The 20,793-nt window shown below is 34.4% G+C and overlaps 1 protein-coding gene across 5 annotated transcripts; it reads right to left on the reverse strand.

Annotated features, from left to right (window-relative positions):
* Nucleotides 1-3,621: 3,621 nt before the first annotated feature.
* Nucleotides 3,622-20,051, reverse strand: LOC100175040 (G protein-activated inward rectifier potassium channel 4). Of its 5 annotated transcripts, none has more exons than XM_002122795.4 (13): nucleotides 19,800-20,051; nucleotides 16,809-17,164; nucleotides 12,879-13,040; nucleotides 12,333-12,521; nucleotides 11,409-11,499; nucleotides 8,848-8,952; nucleotides 8,072-8,184; nucleotides 6,742-6,892; nucleotides 6,242-6,368; nucleotides 4,700-4,797; nucleotides 4,479-4,583; nucleotides 4,107-4,204; nucleotides 3,622-4,024 (listed from the first exon to the last, which is right to left on the reverse strand). In XM_002122795.4, the coding sequence occupies exons 1-13, from the start codon at nucleotides 19,887-19,889 to the stop codon at nucleotides 3,697-3,699; spliced, it is 2,013 nt and encodes a 670-aa protein (XP_002122831.1). In that variant the 5' UTR covers nucleotides 19,890-20,051; the 3' UTR covers nucleotides 3,622-3,696. The 5 variants fall into 5 exon arrangements, with proteins under 5 accessions (XP_002122831.1, XP_026692430.1, XP_026692428.1 ...); XM_026836629.1 differs by lacking the exon at nucleotides 19,800-20,051 and adding an exon at nucleotides 17,884-17,900; XM_026836627.1 differs by lacking the exon at nucleotides 19,800-20,051 and adding an exon at nucleotides 17,220-17,427.
* Between the last annotated feature and the right edge of the window lie 742 nt (nucleotides 20,052-20,793).

Here is a 20,793-nt window from a genome sequence, read left to right on the forward strand (position 1 = left end):
AGGTGATAATTTCGCCGAAGGGCGAGAATATTTCAGGTATATGCGTGTTTCATTCTTATAATCCTTTATTTGTTTCGCACTTCTAAAATCCTCTGGTTTACGGAATGCCTTTGGTCAGGTAAAACGTCATAATATTAAAACGGATTCAAACCAACGAACGTTCGACTCACAATATACACAGCAAGGCATAATGGGTCTTGCGCACCAAACCACCTTGTCTCCACGCTACTTTATGCTGGAGACTAAGAAGGATTGATAAGGTAGGAGCGGGAAGAGCGCAAACAGCTCAAGGCGTTTTCAATTATAAGGCGCGTTGAAGGCAGATTTGGCAAAAAAACAAAGTAACGCATACGCACATTCTTGGTTTACCACGGCCATATTGAGATTATTATCACGGCTAAGGAAAACTCGTCTTTCTTCCATTAAGATAAGTTTTTTGCTGTCGGAGTTTCAGATGTTAAACAAACAATTCTTCATGCAAGTACAAACACTCGTCCGAAATGTTTATTTGGGTGGTAATGATGTCATCAGAGTTAATGTGATTTGGTTATCCTCGTGTGTGAATGAATAAAACGACGGTAGTTATAAAACAGGTGTTTTGTTTCATACATCTCGTACCGGCTTACAAAGTAGCACATATGTAACTTTATGAAAATTTATTAATTATTATGAAAATTTATTTTATAAAAAAAGCAACTGCAACGACGGGTATATCGTCACCAAAGTAGAAAACAACACAAAGACCCTATGAAATCGCCAGGTATACAGCTTTTGAAAGAGAAACAAACAAAATGTACATTAGTAAACGATGATAGATATCAACTATTAGATGCAGTAGGTGCACAATATCATGCTTCGTCACAGACTTCTTTAAAAATGTTTTGGTTTTTGAGTGGCACGCAAAAATAGGCAAAAAATGACTAAAATTCATTAATTTGACTTTAAGCTATAAATTCAGACCTTGAAAATGACCTCGGATGATATTGAAAGTATTATTATTGAACTCGCCATTCTCAAATACCCTAATATGGATACCAAGATTGTGTCTCCATCTTCTCTAGAAGTAATTTTAGTCCAGGACTCAAGTTAACCCTCGGACTCAAGTTACAAACCACGAGCACGGGAGGTTCCAGTCCTTATCTAAAGGAGTCTATGGTTGGAATCACCTCATTACAGCACGAACACGGAAAGGCGTTCTGAATGGCATTTATTTTTTTACAATTACGCCGCGTGAAAACAACGATCTACAACTACAACTCCACTCGTCACCTACCACCAGTTATTTTTGTCACAAATTTGAGATTTATTTTCCTTAGCTAGCAGGTAGACTGTTTATTACGAAATAGTATAGATATACACGTGGATTCATTGCATCATAATAGCGATTGTTTGAGCAGGCAATTAATTAAGATATAATAATAGTTCACATGGCGATTATTTGCGTCATAATATAGGAACTGACACCTTATCATTTAGCATGTGCGCATGTGTATGAAAGAAAGTAACCCCATAAATTAATAAGGAAATCTGTTCGACTAGCGCAGCAGTTTATATAGAGACGTTTCTTTCAACAGATTAGCGTTTTACGAGTGTGTAGTTCTAGCGATTACATTATAAGTGTATCATGTAGTTGGAACAGCATATAGATAGAAGCCCCAGGTGACGTCATGTCGGTGGTGGATCCTCGGTACTCAAATATAAGATTAAATGGGAATGAGTGTAAATATTATTTTGTTACAGGGTTTATAAAATGGACGGTTTGCGAGTGGCGGATGCTTCTCTAATGCTAAGCAAAATTAAATTTTAAACCAACTATCCATAAATGCCATTCGTATTTTGTCGATAGAGACATTATATAGTTTTTGAGGTATATAATAGACCAACTTTGATGGCCAAGTCCCAGTTTCTTTGGCGCCCAATTCGTTTAAGGTTACCCAAAAAAACAGAATATTGTTGGGGTCAGTTAGGACGTGGGGCAAGTTAAGAGTTATTTTAAATCTTTTTTTACGAGTACTGCACAAACTTCCCAAAAAAAGTTTTGGTCTAGCTGCTGTGATTTGCTTGCAAAATCCAATTAAGTTAGACCTGGTCAAAAAGTAAAAAAATTACAAAAAACAATTTTGCGCCCCGAGGGTTAAAAACCATTACTGTTGTTAAGATATAGCCTAACATTTGGTTTTAAATTAATAAGGTAGAGTATAGGGAAGATGGGTCACTTAATCACATATTGTCCAATATTTTCAAAATCAAAATAAATGACGTTTTTTTGGATGATACTACGAATTAGTACCATCATATCTTTACTATTTGACAACAGTTTAAAATATAGATTAAAACACGAGAGAACTTCTTTATTAATTCGCCCAACAGGTGTAATTTTACCAATTCAAGAACACACATCAAGAAAAGACGGTACAGTCTAAAATCAGTGTAAATTTTGGTTAATAAATGACTTCTTTATTAGAAATAGACGTAAATACCACAAAATAATATGAAACGCTTTCAAAATCTTTTATGTGAAATAGTTCTACATATTATTAACCTATAAAACTAGTTTAATGGTTCCCATTAGCAAATTACAAATTTTCATCGGTCTTACTACTTTAGCAAGCATTCTAAGTTAGCGTATTTTTTTACCAAATTTAAAAAAATCTTTATGAAGCTGTGATACCACTGTCGAATAATTCTGTAACATTGTTTTAAAAACTATAGAGGGGCAAAACAAAGAAGTTTAAACTCGATTTTCAGGGCGTACAAAACCATTTTCATGTTATATATAGCCTACGCCTGTTCGCAATAATAAACTTTTAATAATCCGTCGCCATGGCTCAGTTGGTTAGCGCGCCTGCCTCTGACCCAGAGGCAATATATTCAAGGTACTACCATCGTGGGCGTGGGCAAGACACTGAACGACAATTGCTACAACCCAGTGGTCACTTGTGAGTTCCAAATTATCAGCATCAGCCAAATATAAAAAAAAAAAAATACTCCAAAATAATAATCATCCAAAAACTTAAATACACGGTAACTCGTAAGTCGGCATGCACGCAAGGATAAAGCAAGTTACACTCATAATTAACATAAATTTGTGTCCTATGTCCTAAGTGTCCTATTTTAACAGCACGTGTCGAACATTTATGTAACATATATTAATGTGGGGTAAGATGAGACACCTTAGGCACATTATATCCGAATATCGAGATCATGTTTTAAGCAAATAATAACGGTCGTCGAGAGGTTATGGTTTTATAATTCGTTGAATGTTCTTTGTTTACTACCAAATAGAACGAGAAAATTGAATGAAAAGGTGTCCCATCTCCCCCCATCCTACTATATCATAGAATGGGTACCCGTCAATGGAGATTCAAAAGTATTCTATCTTACCCCACCCCACTGTATCCAAAGCTGGTGTACAGAATTCGATAAATAACTTTTTATAACAAATATTAATACCCGTAACAATATTTCTTGGAAGAAGACTTTTTTTATTTCATAAATAAAACTAGTGAAATGTTAAAAGTTTACTAGAAAAGATCAAAACTCGATGCTTTGTATAATATACACTAGGATCACGCAGGTGCCTAGCTGTGAAGTTTCAATTATTTATGTGATACAGTCAAGTTCACAATGGTATAGCTTTATTAATTTTAAAGAAACTTATACACGAAAATACGAAAACGAAATAAACGGCCTACGTTAGAACTCTAGATCATCTATTACATAATCATGGAATACACCGTTCGGAATATTCATTTGCGGTTTCCGCCTTGATGACAACGGTTCGTTACTGTTGCTAAGCAACGATTCTTTAGTAGGACTCTTGTCGTATGCTCGGTGTCGAGATATACCAAGTTTTGTCTGAGTACTTGTCCTGCCATTGGTTGGGCTCGTTTGAACATAATGTGGCAAGTTATTATTATTTTGGTTTTGGCTAACGAGTGCCGAGTCTTCATTTTTTTCTTCCCAGTTGTCACTGAGGCGATCTACTCTTTGAGACGAGTTACTCGCAGACAAAAATGAGTTACTAAAAAAAAAGTTGAAATTAATTTATCTAGAAATAAAATTTCATCATATACTTGTTTCACCTGACAATTTTTTGTTATTACCTGGTTTCCAGTACGGTAGGTTCCCTTGGAACAAGTTTCAAGCTTCGAGAAGATTGAACAATCATCGGTCGTGTACGAACCAACTGTTCACAAGAGTTCTGGTCATAAAAAATATTTAGTTTTGTGAAGAAATCTCAAATTAACCATAAAACAAACATGTAACATAAATTTGTATTTAAAAATTATTTTATAGCAACATAACTCGTTTTGACGACTGTTGTTTGGATGTCAACCCATGTAGATTTGCCTTTATTACCACCTTTGCAACCGTTTTTAAAAAATGAATAAATTTATTTTATGTTCAAATTGGTCTTATAAAAATACAATCACCCAAAAAAGTAACATGTGATTACTCGTAAGATTTATTCATACCTCTTTCCCACCCTCTTGTGGCAGTTGTTTCATTAATTGTTGTTCTTTTGCACTAATGTCAGGAGTGTCAACTTCAAAGTGATCGTGAAAATTAGAATAATTAACCTGTAATTTATTGTTAAATTATTTGTTTGTAAACTGAAACTCGCAACTAATTTAAAAAACGCAGTCTAAATAATTACCAAAAAATTAACAAATTTTGTAAATTTGAAAGTTCTTACATCATAAAAACCTTTTTCCAACATTAGTACTGGCATAAAGCGTTGACCCCACATTACTTCATCCTCCACATAGGAGCTTCGAGCTTGGCAAGTCATTCCTGGGAAAATTTGTACATGTTTGTGGTGTGTACTAAGCAGAGCAAGCGCAAGTTCTTTCGAACTATCGACCTTCTCCCCATTGATTGCATGTTGTGTACGCCAAGTAAAACAAGTCATGACAAGAAAATCAATCAGTAAGAATCAAAGGAAAAAATGCAAACTAAAATAAATGTCGACCGTGAAATTCTATCAAAGCATTAAAAATTTAGTAGGGGGGCGTGCGGATAGAGGACGCTTTCAACGCAATGTTGAAGCGTTAATTTAAAGATGACGCATGAAAGGAACTAACTGAGACGATTGTATAAGTTACTTCAAGCTGAAATACTCAAATAACCAATTGATTGACTTGGCGTTAATAATTTGTAATTTTTATTTAAAACTTTTTTTTACTTTTTGAGTTTCGATCCGGTGAGAAATAAAAGAACATATATAGAATATTGACAGTGGGGTGTTAATGGTTCAGTGGATATTGATTTTATATAAAGAGTCCGAGTGGTCAAATTCGAGCATGAACAGAGCAGAGCTTTAATGAATACATAAATATGTTCATTTGTTTTCTGTGTGGGTGAGTAGGAAACCTGAAGTTTTGGGCAGATTTGGCCCATTACCCCAACACAAATAACATATTTTTTATATCGAATGAGGAAACTAAATATAAGTACAGCATAAACAGTATATATGACACCAACACATGAAGTTTTACACAGTTTTCATTATCCCTTTAACATCTTTATTTTGGGGATGAAGGCAAGCTTAATTATCCGCATTAGTAGGGTTAAAATATTATCGTATTGCAACCAATACTTTACACTAATTTTTTTCTAAATGTATATAAACATGAAAGAAGCACCACTTTACGCATGATTGCATAAATCTATTGTTTTTTACATTAAATAGTTTTAACGATAAAAGTTAATTTTAACACGCTCTGTTCTGATTGAAAGCAATACATTTAAGATTGAAGATAAATAAATGTAATTTTTTTCCTTGTATTACAGAAATTTTATAACATGAATGTTTTCTGTTTCACACACCATGTGCCAGATTACAAGTCACCACATGTACTTTTGCGGATTATTATGTTTTAATGTTGGCTAGCAGGTTAGACAACCCAAAAGTGGCCATTCGGTTGGGGCAATGGCCGCTAAGTGCTTACATGCCTCCAGAGGCAGGCACGCTAGCCACTGTACTACAGTGCCAAAAGATATATGTATATTATGCCAACTAGTTAACCAAAAATTATTCCTAGGGCTCAATCCTCAACAATTCTCAAATTAACCAAAAAAGATTCCGACATAATTGTGGCAAAAGTAATTACAATATTAAAAATTTACAAATGCGCTTGAAACTTGACCATTCACTAGTCAGTAAACAATCCTATATACTATAACTTAAAATAGATTAATTAAATATGACTTGGTAAAATATGTTGGATTTACTGACCTGTTGCTTCCACCATGCCTTCCAATATAACCACAATTTCAAATTCTTCCTCTTTCAGATCAGATTGGGACATGTTCCAAAACGGTGACTTTTCGTCAATCACATGACAAATGATCAAAGGCGTCACCTGGAATTCCATTTAGATTAGAAAAACATTTACTATAAAAACACACAATCAAAAAACCTTCACAAATAGTTCTATTTATCGAAGAATTTGAAACCTTGCGTTAGAGTGACTACTCTTATTAGTCTGGCCCCATGACACAAGGGTTAGCGCGTCTACCTCTAACATAGAGGTTATGGGTTCAAAGCTTGTCTCTGCTACCGTTGTGGTTGGATATGTCCTTACGCAAGACACTTAACAACAATTGCTCCAACTCAATGGTGACTAACGGGTTGTTCAAATTTTCAGCCATACATGAAATAAAAAACTCCAAAAAAAGTTTTACCTACACAGTTACATAGGTGCGAGGGTAAATAAGTTACAACCATTCACTCACCAAGAAAAGTCGATCAGCACCAGTGGTGTAACCGACGTCTAGATCCGTTTGATCAAGAGCCATGAATTCGCCTTCTTGCGTTTGACGAGATTTTATTAACTTTGCGCGAATTTGAGCTTCGACAATATGAGAGTTTCTTAGGTCTCCGACCCTACAATTTGAATGCATATTTATGGGAAGTGAGCATTATCTTGTGTTAAACTTTACTACTTTGTATGAGCCCACTTATGCAATACTGTTGAGGTGATTACTGAATTATTTTCTGTTTTAGCTAAAGTTTTTTAAAAGATAACATGATGATGATTGTTTACTTTATGATTAACCATTGTGTGAGAACTGTATCATACATGAACAAAAGCAGGTAAGCAATGACCTTGTTATTGTAATGGTGTAAGTACTAAATAAAAAAATGGGAAAAGGTAAAAAATATTTTAAAAACAGGTACATGTATATATATAGTAGGGTGAGGGAAGATAGGATACCTATTCATTTTAATTTTTTGTCCTATTTGCTAGTAATCATTCAAAGAATTATAAAACCTTATCATCATTTCCATAAACCATTGTCAATTGTTAAAACACGACCAGGGTATTTAAATCATATATAGGGTGTCCCGTCTTTTCCCACTCTACCTTATATATATATATTTATATATATACCTGTTTTTAAATATCAGCGGGCACTTAAACCAGAAGCACCAGTATCATCACAGAATAAAGTATGAATGACAACTCAAAAAAAGTAGTTTTAAACAAAACTAGTACTGTTAGATCTCATTCAACTCACACAAAAAGTTGCAAAGACCATCTATTTAACCATTAAAATGAATTGCTTTAGTGACTCCTTTAAGATGCACCAATGATAATGTATGTTAAACATAGGTGCCTAACATGGGTATCAGGGTATGTAATATGCATGCCCTGGATTCATTTGTGATACCATATGTGAATATTTGGCACACACTACACATAGTAACAGAATAACTGAAAACAATGCACCAGTTAAAGTAGTGGTTCCCAAACTTTATTAACTCGCATACTTTTTTTTGATTCATGTACCTTTCTCTTACCACCTACATTACTAAAATCTCCAGGCCAAAAAGTTGGATCGCCCGATAATTTACGCAACACAAACTTGGCACTGACTTTCTTATAGTTGAGTTGCTCGCGTACCACTAGTGGTATGCGTACCACAGTATGGAAACCACTGAGTTAAAGGTAATGACTTGGGTCTATAGCCTAAAGAGCACCCTGGTTTTGCAAAATATACTTGGTAGTTGGTATTTATACCAATTTATTAACAAAAACATAAAAAACATACAAAAACAAACCTAAACATAAGACACATTTTTCCATCCCTCAATGAAATGACAGATTTTTCGCTAAACATTAATGTTTCTGCACGTTTGTTTGGTTGGGAAATTTTAACGAACATACATCCAACCTAAAATCATGCATAAATCAAAGTGTAAGAAGCAGGTTTAATTACTTTGATAAGAGTGTTAATGAACATGCTAACATCTAGATAAGCATGTATAATATTTAAGGCACACAACCTGCTCTACAACTAAAATAAATATTTTATGCGCGACTAAACCGTTTACCTGTTTTTTTATCTTATAAAAACATAGTGTGTAAATAAAAATAAAGACCCTGAATTTTATAATATATAAATATATATCCATGTTCAATTTAATAGCACTTTTATTTCTATAGCATTTTTTGTAACTTTTGTTCTTACTTTATCCTCCCGTGGTCGGAAAACGACAGTTCTTAAACACTGTGTTTTGTTTCATACACCTTGTGCCAGCTTAGGAGTTACCAAGTATGTTACTTAGAAAATGCTTATTTTCGGGGGGATCTTTTCATTTCTTTATGTGTGGCTAATAATTTGGACAACCCATTAGTAAACACTGGGTTGGAGCAATTGCTGTTATACGCCCACGATGATAACAATGAAAAGCCTTTATCAAACCGAAAACAAAGCATGTACTCGACCAATAACTGTTATGTTAGTGTAATAAAGTAGAACAAATTTGTTGATATTATGAGGTTGCCGACCACTTTGAACAGTTACTACTCTACCAGTATCACACTCAACACTTACCATGAATGCATCAACGATTGAACCAAATATACTTTGCACTATTAACAAGATAATCGCTTCTGGACAAACATCTGTGATTGCTCTTGTCCCATACCCGATAGTTACCTGATAAAAGCCAAACTTCATTTTAGCATCATATTTTTATTGTATTAAAAAAGCATACCAGGAAAAATAAAACAATTGTATTCGGATATAGATGATCAAATGTGATCTAAAGGTACCACCAAAGTTTCAAATAGAAACAGTTTAAGAACTAGAAATTTCGTCATTTCAAACTGTTTGTTTTTTAAAACTTTCGTGGTATTTTTAGATAACATTGAAGCATTTCTATAATTTTATTTATACACTAATTTGGAGTTTTTGTTGGTATACCCCTTTAAGTCAAAAGATATTTAATTAGTATTTCTGTAGCTCCAAACTGGATTCAATCCTTGTAACTTTGAAATGTAAACCAACCAAACAACAAAGTGACACTTAGGTTTTAGAGGTTATGGGTTGTGGCAGTAAAGGTCTAGCTTTTGGGACATATGCGCTATATCACCGGGTGTTAAGGTGATATGGCAACCCCAACAGCCAATCTAACAACGTGGCCGCCATTCGAAGCAAAAGTGAATAAATAAAAAATTAAATATTGCCATTTTGTTAAAATTTGGAACGTTAAAATCATAAATATATTTAATAAATATTAAGTAAAATGTAATAAATATTAAAAAACAGCAAAATATTATAATAAAGTATATTAGTTATAAGCTGTCGTATTACACATGTGTTGTGATATAGGAGCATTTGTCAGCATATAATTGGACCAGAGGAGGTCAGAATAATTTATTAAGCCTGGTTTGAAATCTTATCTACAATATTTCATACAAATCCCTTTCAAAGTCAACTGTCTTTTTTTTGGCGCCACAAGATTGTTGGGTTTTAATTTTTCCAACATTTTTGTAACACAGTATGACTTTAACATGCTTATACAATTGTGAAAGAATCGATTAATTGCTAAAGTGATGCAAATGATCAACTTGTTTCTTGGTATGTCGTAATTATACACAAGTTAAGCAATCGTTATTATGGACATGGCGCCAATAATTTCCGTGTCAATCGCTACTACTTCGTGAAAAACAATCTACTTGGCTGAGAAAAACATAAAGATCGTTTACGAAGATACGTAAATTAAAATCATGTTGCTTTTGTGACCAATGTGTTTTCGCCCAAAGGTGTTGCTTTATACAATAAAGTTAACGTTTATGATATCATAAAGATTATTATGTCACATTTTTTCATGCTCCCATAACTAAGCATAGAATTTGTAGCTTTAAACTAATATTTTCTACTGTCTTGATTATTGGTGGGTGTGTTCTTGGTTGGGGAACTTTTATTGGTCCAACCAAAGTCTACAAGACATACTCGCATACCCCTTCTACTTTAATTTTACATCCAAATTCACCTGTACAATGCTGTTAGGTTATCATCCAAACAATGGAAACAAAGGTGTTTGTTAAATATAATAAGCCTTCTAACTTATGTAAAACATGAATCTCTAGTATGCTGTGGACCAACCAAGTCACTCGAGCCAAACAAAAAAAAAGAAATTACCTACAAAGTTACATTAGTGTTAACTTGTAAAGTATGCACAAAATTGTACATCTAGCCAATAAAAGTTGCCTTGTAACACATGGGAAAATAAGTGGCATTCACACACGTCATGCCCGCTGTGGGTAAATATTTTTGGATGTTTTCATATTGTTAAAAATTCGGTTAACATCTTATATAACCCATAAAGCCACTGAGTTGAAGTAATTGCCGCTAAATGTTTTGTTAAAGGATACATACACCCACAAATCAGTAGGAGCAGCGACAAGCCGAAAATGTGCAACAACGCCAGTAAAAATGTTTAATTACATCAAGGGTAAAAAATATATTTATATCACAGCATAAACCTGACTTTAGATCGCAACAAACCTTTTTTACAACTTTTACAAATTACCACGTTTTATAAATAAATGTAACTTGCTTTATCCTTGTGTGGCCATAAAATGACAGTCGGTATCACACTGGTGTACTGTTTTGTACACTTGTGCCAGATTATAAGTTACCACGTATGTCACTTTGTAGGGGAGTGTTTTTTTATTTTTCGAATGGCTGACAATTTAAACAACCAATTAGCGAGCACTGGGTTAAAGTAATTGTCGTTAAGTGTCTTGCCAAAAAAGGTCACATATGCCACAATGGTAGCAGCAATGAGTCTTGAACCCATAACCTCTCGCTAACCAACTGTGTCACAGGGCATACTTATATATAATAAAGGCAAATTTTACCCATTAACATAAAACGAATTTATGTAAAACCCGTCAAATAAATTAAGGAATCTAGCATATTTTGTGCAAATATTACTAAAGTTAATGTAAATGTTAAAAACATTTTTTAGGCAAAAGGTAAAAACATTTACCTAAGGCATGTTCTGTTGTTTTAACAAGTCAATCGCAAAATGGGGTTGACAAACCATTTTTAGACACGAGACATTTGCCTGTTGACCAGAAATATGTGAGAGCAATAGAGCATACCTGGGTTTCAATGGAGAAAAGAAAGGCTGACATAAAAGAATCAATGCCGATTACGCACACTTCGTCAGAGTTCATCTTGTCAAAGTCTCCCCTGTGAAAGGGCGCAAAATTATCTTAAAGAAAATCAATAAAATAACATGCAGTGAACCGCATACATCCCTTCTCTATAACTTGCGGTATTGCAGATAAGACTTCCCGGCAAAAAGGTACAAACGGCTAAATACAGCCATATAATATTAATATCTAACTTTCCAACTTAAGCGCCTATAACAGTTTTTAGTTATACAGGCCATGCTTTAGTCATAGACAGTTAGGAATTTTTACAATAGCCCTAAATGTATAAGTATGAATATATATATTATATATATAGTACACTACTCTGGGGTAAGATGGGACACCTTTTTCATATAATATCTAAATATCCTAATCAAGTTTTAAACAATCAACATTGGTCTATGGGAGTCGTAAGAAAGCGGTTTTATAATTTTTTGATGTTCTTTCTTTACTAGGGTAACGGACTAACGGGAAACTAGATAGAAAAAGTGTCCCATCTTCCCCACATCACTATATATTATAAACCATGCCATGCAATTAAAATTGAAACCATAAACCAAGTTTGCCATATAGAACAATGAACTTTTTTTTCTTTCAAATAATACTAATAAAAACTTTAATTTATCTCTTTGGTTGCAGTTACGCAGATAAGAACAATGCATTAAATTAAAAAGAGGGGTATCACTCAATATGGATACATATTATAAAACCACATGTTTGTTAAATTAAACAAACAAGTTTATTGTTTAATGCGTATTCTTAAATTTGTCCATGATCTAAACTTCATAGTGGTGTTCATTTATGTGGTAAAAGACTGCAGTTGTTTACTTTTATATACATTTGTAATTACATTATTTCAAACACAGTTACCTGAGGAAAGACACAAACCACCATAGAAAAGCGAAAACAAGCCAAGTAAAAGTGTATGTGGCGACAAATATTGCAACGTTATATCTCCATTTGAGGTCAACAATTGACGTAAATAAATCGGCGAAATATCGTAGTCTGTCTTTAACGTTACCATGTCGTACATTGCAGTGACCCTTCTTTGTGACAAACCTATAGATCGAAGAGAATATATTTGTACAGCCTAATGCTAAGTGACAGAATCGGATATTATGCATGAACTGAGTAAAATGAGCTAATAATAAACCGGTATTTCTATATGGAGTATAATAGTTGCGTATAGTCTTTAGTCTGAACTCTGAAGTGAAGCTGAAGTATATAACATTAACGGATACAAAAATCATATTGTCCGAAACTTTTATCTTATTGTCTGGAAAACCCCTAAGTAAAGGTAACATATGTGATGACATCATTTCGGCATAGATACTCTAATGCGTATTAGAGTATTTATGATTTCAGTAAATTAAAATATGGATGTTTGAACTAAAACTAATTATAAATTCACGTCACCTGGTTTGTCGTCTCTTCTTCATCGGCCTCTGAAACGTTTTGGTAGAATATGTGTTAATGGTCCCCCCTTGATTGATTTGGGGAGAAGTAGCAGATATTTTATTTCCAAGGTCGTATGGTATATTTTGATGCGTTCGACGAAGCTTTTCCGGAAGCAGGGGCCTGAACAAAATAAACAATTACCTCATTAACATGTTTGCAGGGATATCATTTACGATACTTATAAATTTACTGTGAACGATCAATTTGTTCATATTAGAGTTGTAATGTTAAAGCATGTGTAAAGGGTTTTCTCAAAAGATCGATAACTCCTTTAAATGGGATTTTTATGATATTTACTCTAGGCGAACGCTATGGGTATAGCAGGTTTAATCGATTACTCTCTTTAAAAGGTATCCGGCGCCATTAAATCTCATTTGTCTCTAGTAACCCTTAAATGTGCTGCATGGAACGATTTATAGTTTATTACTAAACATATGGTGACCTAAAGATCATTTTTAACACTTTTTTAAGTATATTTCCCGGTTGTGTTTTTGACAATTAACAACGTTCTTTCAGAGTCGTGTGGCTATACAGTTATATAGTTATCTAAATATATTTGTTTACTATCGAAAGGTACGAGTAAGGAGAATGACACATGTCCCAACTTACCCCAGCCCACTGTAATATAGTTGCATCATAACACGACATATGATGAACTGGCCTTTAACCGAGGCAAAAATAACTTGCATTAATTCATTCATTCATTCAACCAATCATAACAAATTTCATATTTTAAAAAAATGTAAAATAGTAGAAGTCGCTCTATCTTTCCCAACAGTGCTATAAGGTGGGGTGGGGAAAGATGGGACAGCTTTGGCAAATAAAACAATTAACAATGGTCTATGGGAGTTGTTAAAATACGGTTTTGGAATTCTTTGATTTTTTGTTTACTATCAAATGGGACGAAAAAATAAATAGAGTGAATAGGTGTTCCATCTTCCCCCACTCTACTATATGTATAGTCTATAATCATTTTTTATATCAAGCCGTTGTACTAATTTACGTATATCACATGTTTAATTTGATATCAATATCGATTCCGTTTCGGTTTCATCAACTCCAGGTGCTTCTACCAATAAAATTCAATTTTATATTGATTAAAATATTTTATTTTTGTTTTATGGTTTAAAAGTTAGATCCTGTATTATTTTTGTTTCAATAAAAGCAATTTTCTAGTTATCAAATGTAACCATATATAGACTCTACCTTCCGTTGAACGGAAACATATTTAATAAGAAATATTTAAATGTTCGTTTCAACCATTACATTGTTATAAAAATATTTCCTTTCAGTCTCTACATTGCTATACTTACGGGTGTATACCATTCTCCTGTTGTTGGTGAACAGAGCTAATGTTTTCATTTTCAAATATTCCCAAACTGTTGTGGTTTTCTATCAAAACCATCTGTACTTCTCTCAATCTTTTTAACAAAACACCATAAGTTTGTGCAAAACACCAACGGAAACATATGACGTACAGGCCGTGAATTGAAACCAAAACGTCTTCTAGACCAAAAGAACAAGCAGATGGGAAATAAACTGCAAAGTTGATCTATGCATAATTCAGTGAACGTCGAGTTTAAGCGCTGAGCATATACGGTTTCCCAGTGTCTTGGATACAGCAACCGTCTTCAATCAAACTTACAGAAGCCTCCCAAATATCTACACAATCAGTTCAAAATCTTCTCATTTATTTGACTTAACCATACGCTTATTGATTTTCCTGTAGGTTGATCTTTAATTTAAACTCCGGTTGTTAGATATATATGTGTAGGCCTCTGCGTAATATTATACGGCACGAGTCATGGATACATTGCTTACTCTATAAGCTAGTGAAGTTTTAATTACGACCAAGGTCTAAACTATAAACTTTATAGTTTGTGTTATATAACTACGTGTATTTAAAATCTCATAGAATTACATTACTGGTTAAAAACTCTGCGCTTCTGCAGTCTGTATAAATTGAACACAAAGCAGACCTATAGGAGCAGGTTTACTAACTCAGCAACGACTGCCGTAAAACATAAATTATTAAGCAAAGACCAACGTGTAAGGGCCAGTCACATATTTAATTTTTATAATACTAAGAAAGCGCGGCGTGTGTTTTACACCAACTGGTGCAGTGGTGCTTACATAATATTTTCCAAAGGCGGAAACATATTTTACCCTATGTAATCTTGCATTTTAAATGGTAACTAGAAATAATAAGGCGAACACCATGAAAGTACACAGTTGAAACGTAGCGTACTAGAAGAAAGCTTAGCTTGGAAATTAAACGAATTACCTTGACTGACAATTACGTGTGATCGATAAGGCAATATTTTCGCTGGCCAATCGCGAATTGGCCAAGCTTGGTCACCAAATACAAACTCCCGTGGGTGCATTGATGTAGTTATTTGACCACAGTGTTAAGTTTATTACCTAACGCCTCCCAAGTTTAAGCGAAAATCTCAACAGACTCCTCTCTTAAAGTGAAAACCAATATTTACAGAAGCATGATATTTCACAGTCAACAGTTATATATTCCTACTAGATAAACATAGTCTATACCTAGTATAAATCACAAGCCCACATTCTTACAAGCAAATCTATTTTTTGTATTATTTCCAACCTGATGTTGTTTATAAAACTGCCCCTGCTCTGTGAAGTGCCGAAACATTTTGAAACTTCAAGTTATTTATAAACGGTTTTTAACATGCGCTTCATATGCTTCCTTGGCGCTTACAAGGTCCTTTCCTGATAATCTTAACGCAATATAATGGTCCTCCATACACATTAAACAGGTCGCTTAACTTTCGCTTTTCCATTGGTGCGGAAAAAATCAATTCTTCCACTGTATTCGTTCGATGTTATCACAATTTAAAGAGCAGCTGCACTGCGTAGCTTACGTCAGCACACAATAGCCCACAACTCGTGTGTATACGAGTTTAAAAGCGACGTATATGACGAAGAGAACGACAGTATACAGCGAAAAGGAAACCATCAATTTGGGCTTGTCTGTTTTTTATAATTATTGATATTTTAAACTGTAAATTTCATTTTTACGAACTATTTTCATTGTCCACCGACACGTAAACTAATCATTTATTTCAATGTAAAAAGTATAGTGTTGTAGTAGGTTGGGGGAAGATGGGACACCTTTTCATCTTATTTTCTTATCCTTTTTGGTAGTAAACAAAGAAAATGCAAAGAATTATAAAATGGTATCTTCACGACTGCCACATAGACCGTTGTTAATTGTTCAAAACACGATCAAGGTATAGAAGTATTATGAGCTAAAGGCGTCCCATCTTACCCCACCCCACTATATTAAATAACGTGATAAACGGCTACCCATTTGCCAAAAGAGCCGTTATCCGTGACAACTTACATAATTATGCACATGCTGTGTCGCACTTAATTCGAAATGGAAGATAGTATTGACAATAAAGATACCACAGCATATGTCAACAACATTACACATTTTGCTAAGTACAAATTGAACGATTGACCAAGCCCTAATTTGTACTGCATCGGCAGGCCTGAATTAATTATTCAGTTAGGTCAGGGCAAGATTCTTATTAGGGTCGATACCTCGATGCGCTTTCGTTTAGTTCGACCGATAGACCACCGACTTGGGTCTATTAGGGGATGATTAGCTTGCTTTATCCCATTGCATCATGTTATTAAACCACATGGTTTGTGTTTTGCGCAAGATAAATGAACGAGGACACGTTCTTATGCAAGCGCGGCACAAAATATTGAAAAAGAATTACTAATAATGACATTTCAAAACATTATTACAGAATTGAATAAGAATATTTAGGGATTTATTTTATTGTGTAAAGGTTTTTCAGCTGATTTTTTTCTAGATTAAGGCATAAAATTTACTCAGAAAATTTTACTCACTTTAAATCCGAGTCGCCAGTTTTGAACTTGGAAAGACTTGGATAAATCCGACCGTAGCAAGAGTTGGGAGAGTTACAGAAATCTCGTTGAATTTTTGCCCTTCTATGCTGGTTGGCTTCTCCGCTATTGTTTTGATTGACTTGTTTTAATGTATAAACTGGCTTAAGTGCGTCGACGTTCTGAGTATTTTCCCTTTGGTTTAATCCGTTTTGTGGGTGGATACTTTTTAAAGGTTTACACGTTGCTTCCTCGATGACTGACAACTGGATGTCTCTCGGAAATAGAAGCTCTGGACCTCCGTCGTTTTTTGCGAAGTTTATTGATCCTTCTCTCGAATCGCTTTGCTTATATTGAACCTAAAATAAAGATGGCGTAAAGGCGCTATCTTAATTACGCCTAAGCCAATTACACGGTGCTGGAGGCATTTAAATGCAAAGAACCAAGTACACATTTGATGATTATTTTTGTGATGCTCCATCCCATGGGAGGGATCGCGATTTCAAGGCACATTGATAAGGATAATGCGTTTATTAATGAGTCCAGTGGAGCGACGAATGAAGTGAACTTCAGTGAGGTCGATTTTAAATAGAGTGGTTTTTATAAACATTACATCATTGTAAACCATGCAATGATAAATCATTTCCTAAGACGTAAACATCTGATGTTTTTTCGCCAATATATAGGCTGTATACCGAAAGTATGGGGCACATTGTGTTCTTTCAAACACAATATCAGTAGCACCAGAAACGCTGTAATTACAATATGACATATATACAATGTAAATCTATAACTTCATTTCGAATTTCGTCCTTCGAGTATGGATTATGCACGATGTTTCCATAGCAAATTATAAGTAAATCAAATATTGTCAACATAGTGGCCACGTTATGACGGGCTGTTATCGATCTTTGTTTTGTGGGCCGCACTCCGCCTATATATGCATAATGGATACCCATCAGTATATATATGTATAGTAGGGTGGGGAAGATGGGACATATTTTCATTCTACTTGCTCTTCCTATTTAGTAAGCAAAGAACATTCAAAGAATTACAAAGCCGTATACCAACGACTCACCCAGACCGTGTTTAAATTAATTGTTTAAAACACGATCACTTTAAAAGACGACCCCATAACCTACTATAGGTTAATACACATAATTATACTACACAAAAACCTGCAGTAAAGTTTGACTGAGATATATATATATATATATATGAGCGACGTTAAAAATAACTGTATACTAAAATATCATTTAAATGCGGTTTATGCGCAATTGCTGCAGTTGAATGTATCAGTAGATAAACACTGCAAACTATGGGTCTCTTCCATACTAACATACAACGACTGCACTAACAGTCGAGTTACATGGGTAAACTAGTTGTCCTTACACTTCGCTCGCAGCAACAAAACCACGCCGCCTCCCCGCCTTCGCCGAAACAATCAATGCCTATTAAACCATTGTACAGCGATTTCCGATGAACGCAGCCTGGTGACTTAGTGAATCGAAAATAATCAGTTAAAACGTAGTTAAAACGCAGATTAGTAAGAAATGTAAGAAATTATAAGATGTTCCTCCAAAATTAAACAAAACTATGGATTATTAATTTTCAATTTCTGTTTGGGACTATACAATAATGGTAAAACAAAAACAAACATTACAAACTATACTGATTCTTTTTTTTTGCAACTTAACGCTAACCAATGAATATATCGGTTTGTTATCAAACGCGTAATATATAACGCTGATGATATTTCATTAGATGTATATAAAGACGTAGTTTTTTTTATATTTAGACAATTTATGACAGATCAGTGTCTGACTTCGCATTAAGACCTGAAAGTGCAAAAAAGTGAAAGTGTATCATCACTTGAACTTTGTTTTCCGGTATTGTTTAATGAGCCAGAGAGTGAAATTAAATGCTCTTAATTGTTTTACACAAATCCAATGATTAAACATCACTCATTGGCGCCACATAGCTGAATAAAAAAGCTACTTTTTCGTTGGTTCTACATTTAAGGGGGAAATGCATATATAGTAGGGTGGGGGAAGATAGGACACCTTCAACACAGAGTATTCAAATATCCTGATCGTGTTTTAAACAATTATCAACGGTCTATGGGAGCCGTAAGGATGCGGTTTTATATTTATTTGAATTTTCTTTGTTTACTACCAAGTTTGACGAGAAAATAGAATAATAAGGTGTCCCATCTTTCCCCGCCCTACTATATAGTAGGTTGGGTGATTAGATAGGAAACTTAAGCAGAAAGTGTTTCTCATCATTTAGCTTAATGTATCTTCAAGTGCATGTCACTAAATATCGAGTATATTTTCCAAAAAAAACATTTTACGTATGCAGTAGTAGGTATATAGTGGGGTGGGAGAAGATGGGACATCTTTAGTACATAATATCCAAATATCGTGATCGTGTTTTAAACAATTAATAACAGTCGTGAGAAAACGGTTTTATACTTCTTGGATTCTTCTTTGTTAACTATACCAAATGAGGCGAGAAAATAGAATAAACAGGTGTCCCATCTTCTCCCACTTTACTATACATTAGTATACCATGCATAACTCACTTGCTATTAATTGCTCGTTTTACACAATAGAGTATTTTAACTTTGGGCGTCAAATCGTTATCGAGTATTTCTGGCCAAATTGGTTACAGATAGACGTTAATTATAAAGTGGACAAACTACTATAACCTTGTCTTGGAGTGACAAACTGACTACGGATAAGTTGGTGTATTGGATTTAAGTCAAATTCCCGTTGTATTGACTTTAAGTATAAAATGAGATGTATATCCGTGACATCACCGCTGGTGCAAAAATAGGTTTTCTTCCACAATCAGATGGGAAAATAGAGAATAAAATAAGATTTTATTTTTTTTTTACTATGCCCCACCCTACTATACATTTAAACATTTTGAGCATCGATTTTGTTTTGATGATTCTAGCTATTTATATCCATAATAGCGAATACTACTCACGGTTGTTTCATTTTTCTTTGTGGCATCTTTGTCGCTAATTCTGTTTTTCGTTTGTTCAGTTGAATCTTCTGCTGGTTCAGTAATAGACATAGTTATTGTAATACACCAGCACCGCTTGCAACTTCTATTATTCCGTCACAACGAGCGCAGCGAAGCGTTTCGTGCTTCATATTATTTCCAACAGTTCAATGAAAATGGCCACCTAGCCTAATCTACGACTTACTATTTACTCATTATGATAATCAAGTTTTGGTAATTTAACAAGTCTGGGGAAAACGTGATAATTTATTTAATTTTGGTACAGTAAAGTGGGGGAAGATGGGACACCTTTTAACTCTATTTTCCCGTCCCATTTCATAGTAAACAAAGAGCATTCAAATATTTATAAAACTATAACCTCACGACTCTTACAGACCGTTGTTATAGTTTAAAACATTATCAGGATATTTAGACATTATGTGCTAAAGGTGACCCATCTTTCCCCCACCCTACTATATAACGTAATAAAGACTTCAAATCTGTTGATTAAAACCAAAATATTTCGAGGTATTGATTGTTACGTTTCTGTTGATCATTAAAGTTAAGTCCAAAGAACTGATTACAAAGTTGAAATTCTACATAGAACAATATGATCGTTGAACTGATAGGCGATTGCAATTACCGGTTACGTCGAACAACTGGTGTCTGGCTGTGGTCGTTGATCATGCGCGTATCAGAGTCGAAGAAACGCAGTGTACTAGTAGTCCAATGCAGGTATTGTGTGTTCGAAAAGGGCATGTTTTCTATAACTTTGCCTCAGATTGACAGCGTACATAAACGATTTTACAAAAGTAAAACCTCCGGGCTATAACTTGGCTTCGCAGCTATAGCTTCGGTTGCTTATCTGTTTTGTGGTGAGATCTGTATATTAGTTACGTAGAGAAACGAGCGACAATACACGTGACCGTGATGTAACACAAACTTTAACAGTACAAAGTACGACGCTTCTAAAACA

This window comes from Ciona intestinalis, chromosome 11 (genome assembly GCF_000224145.3).
Source record: "Ciona intestinalis chromosome 11, KH, whole genome shotgun sequence".
Classification (NCBI taxonomy): Eukaryota; Metazoa; Chordata; class Ascidiacea; order Phlebobranchia; family Cionidae; genus Ciona; species Ciona intestinalis.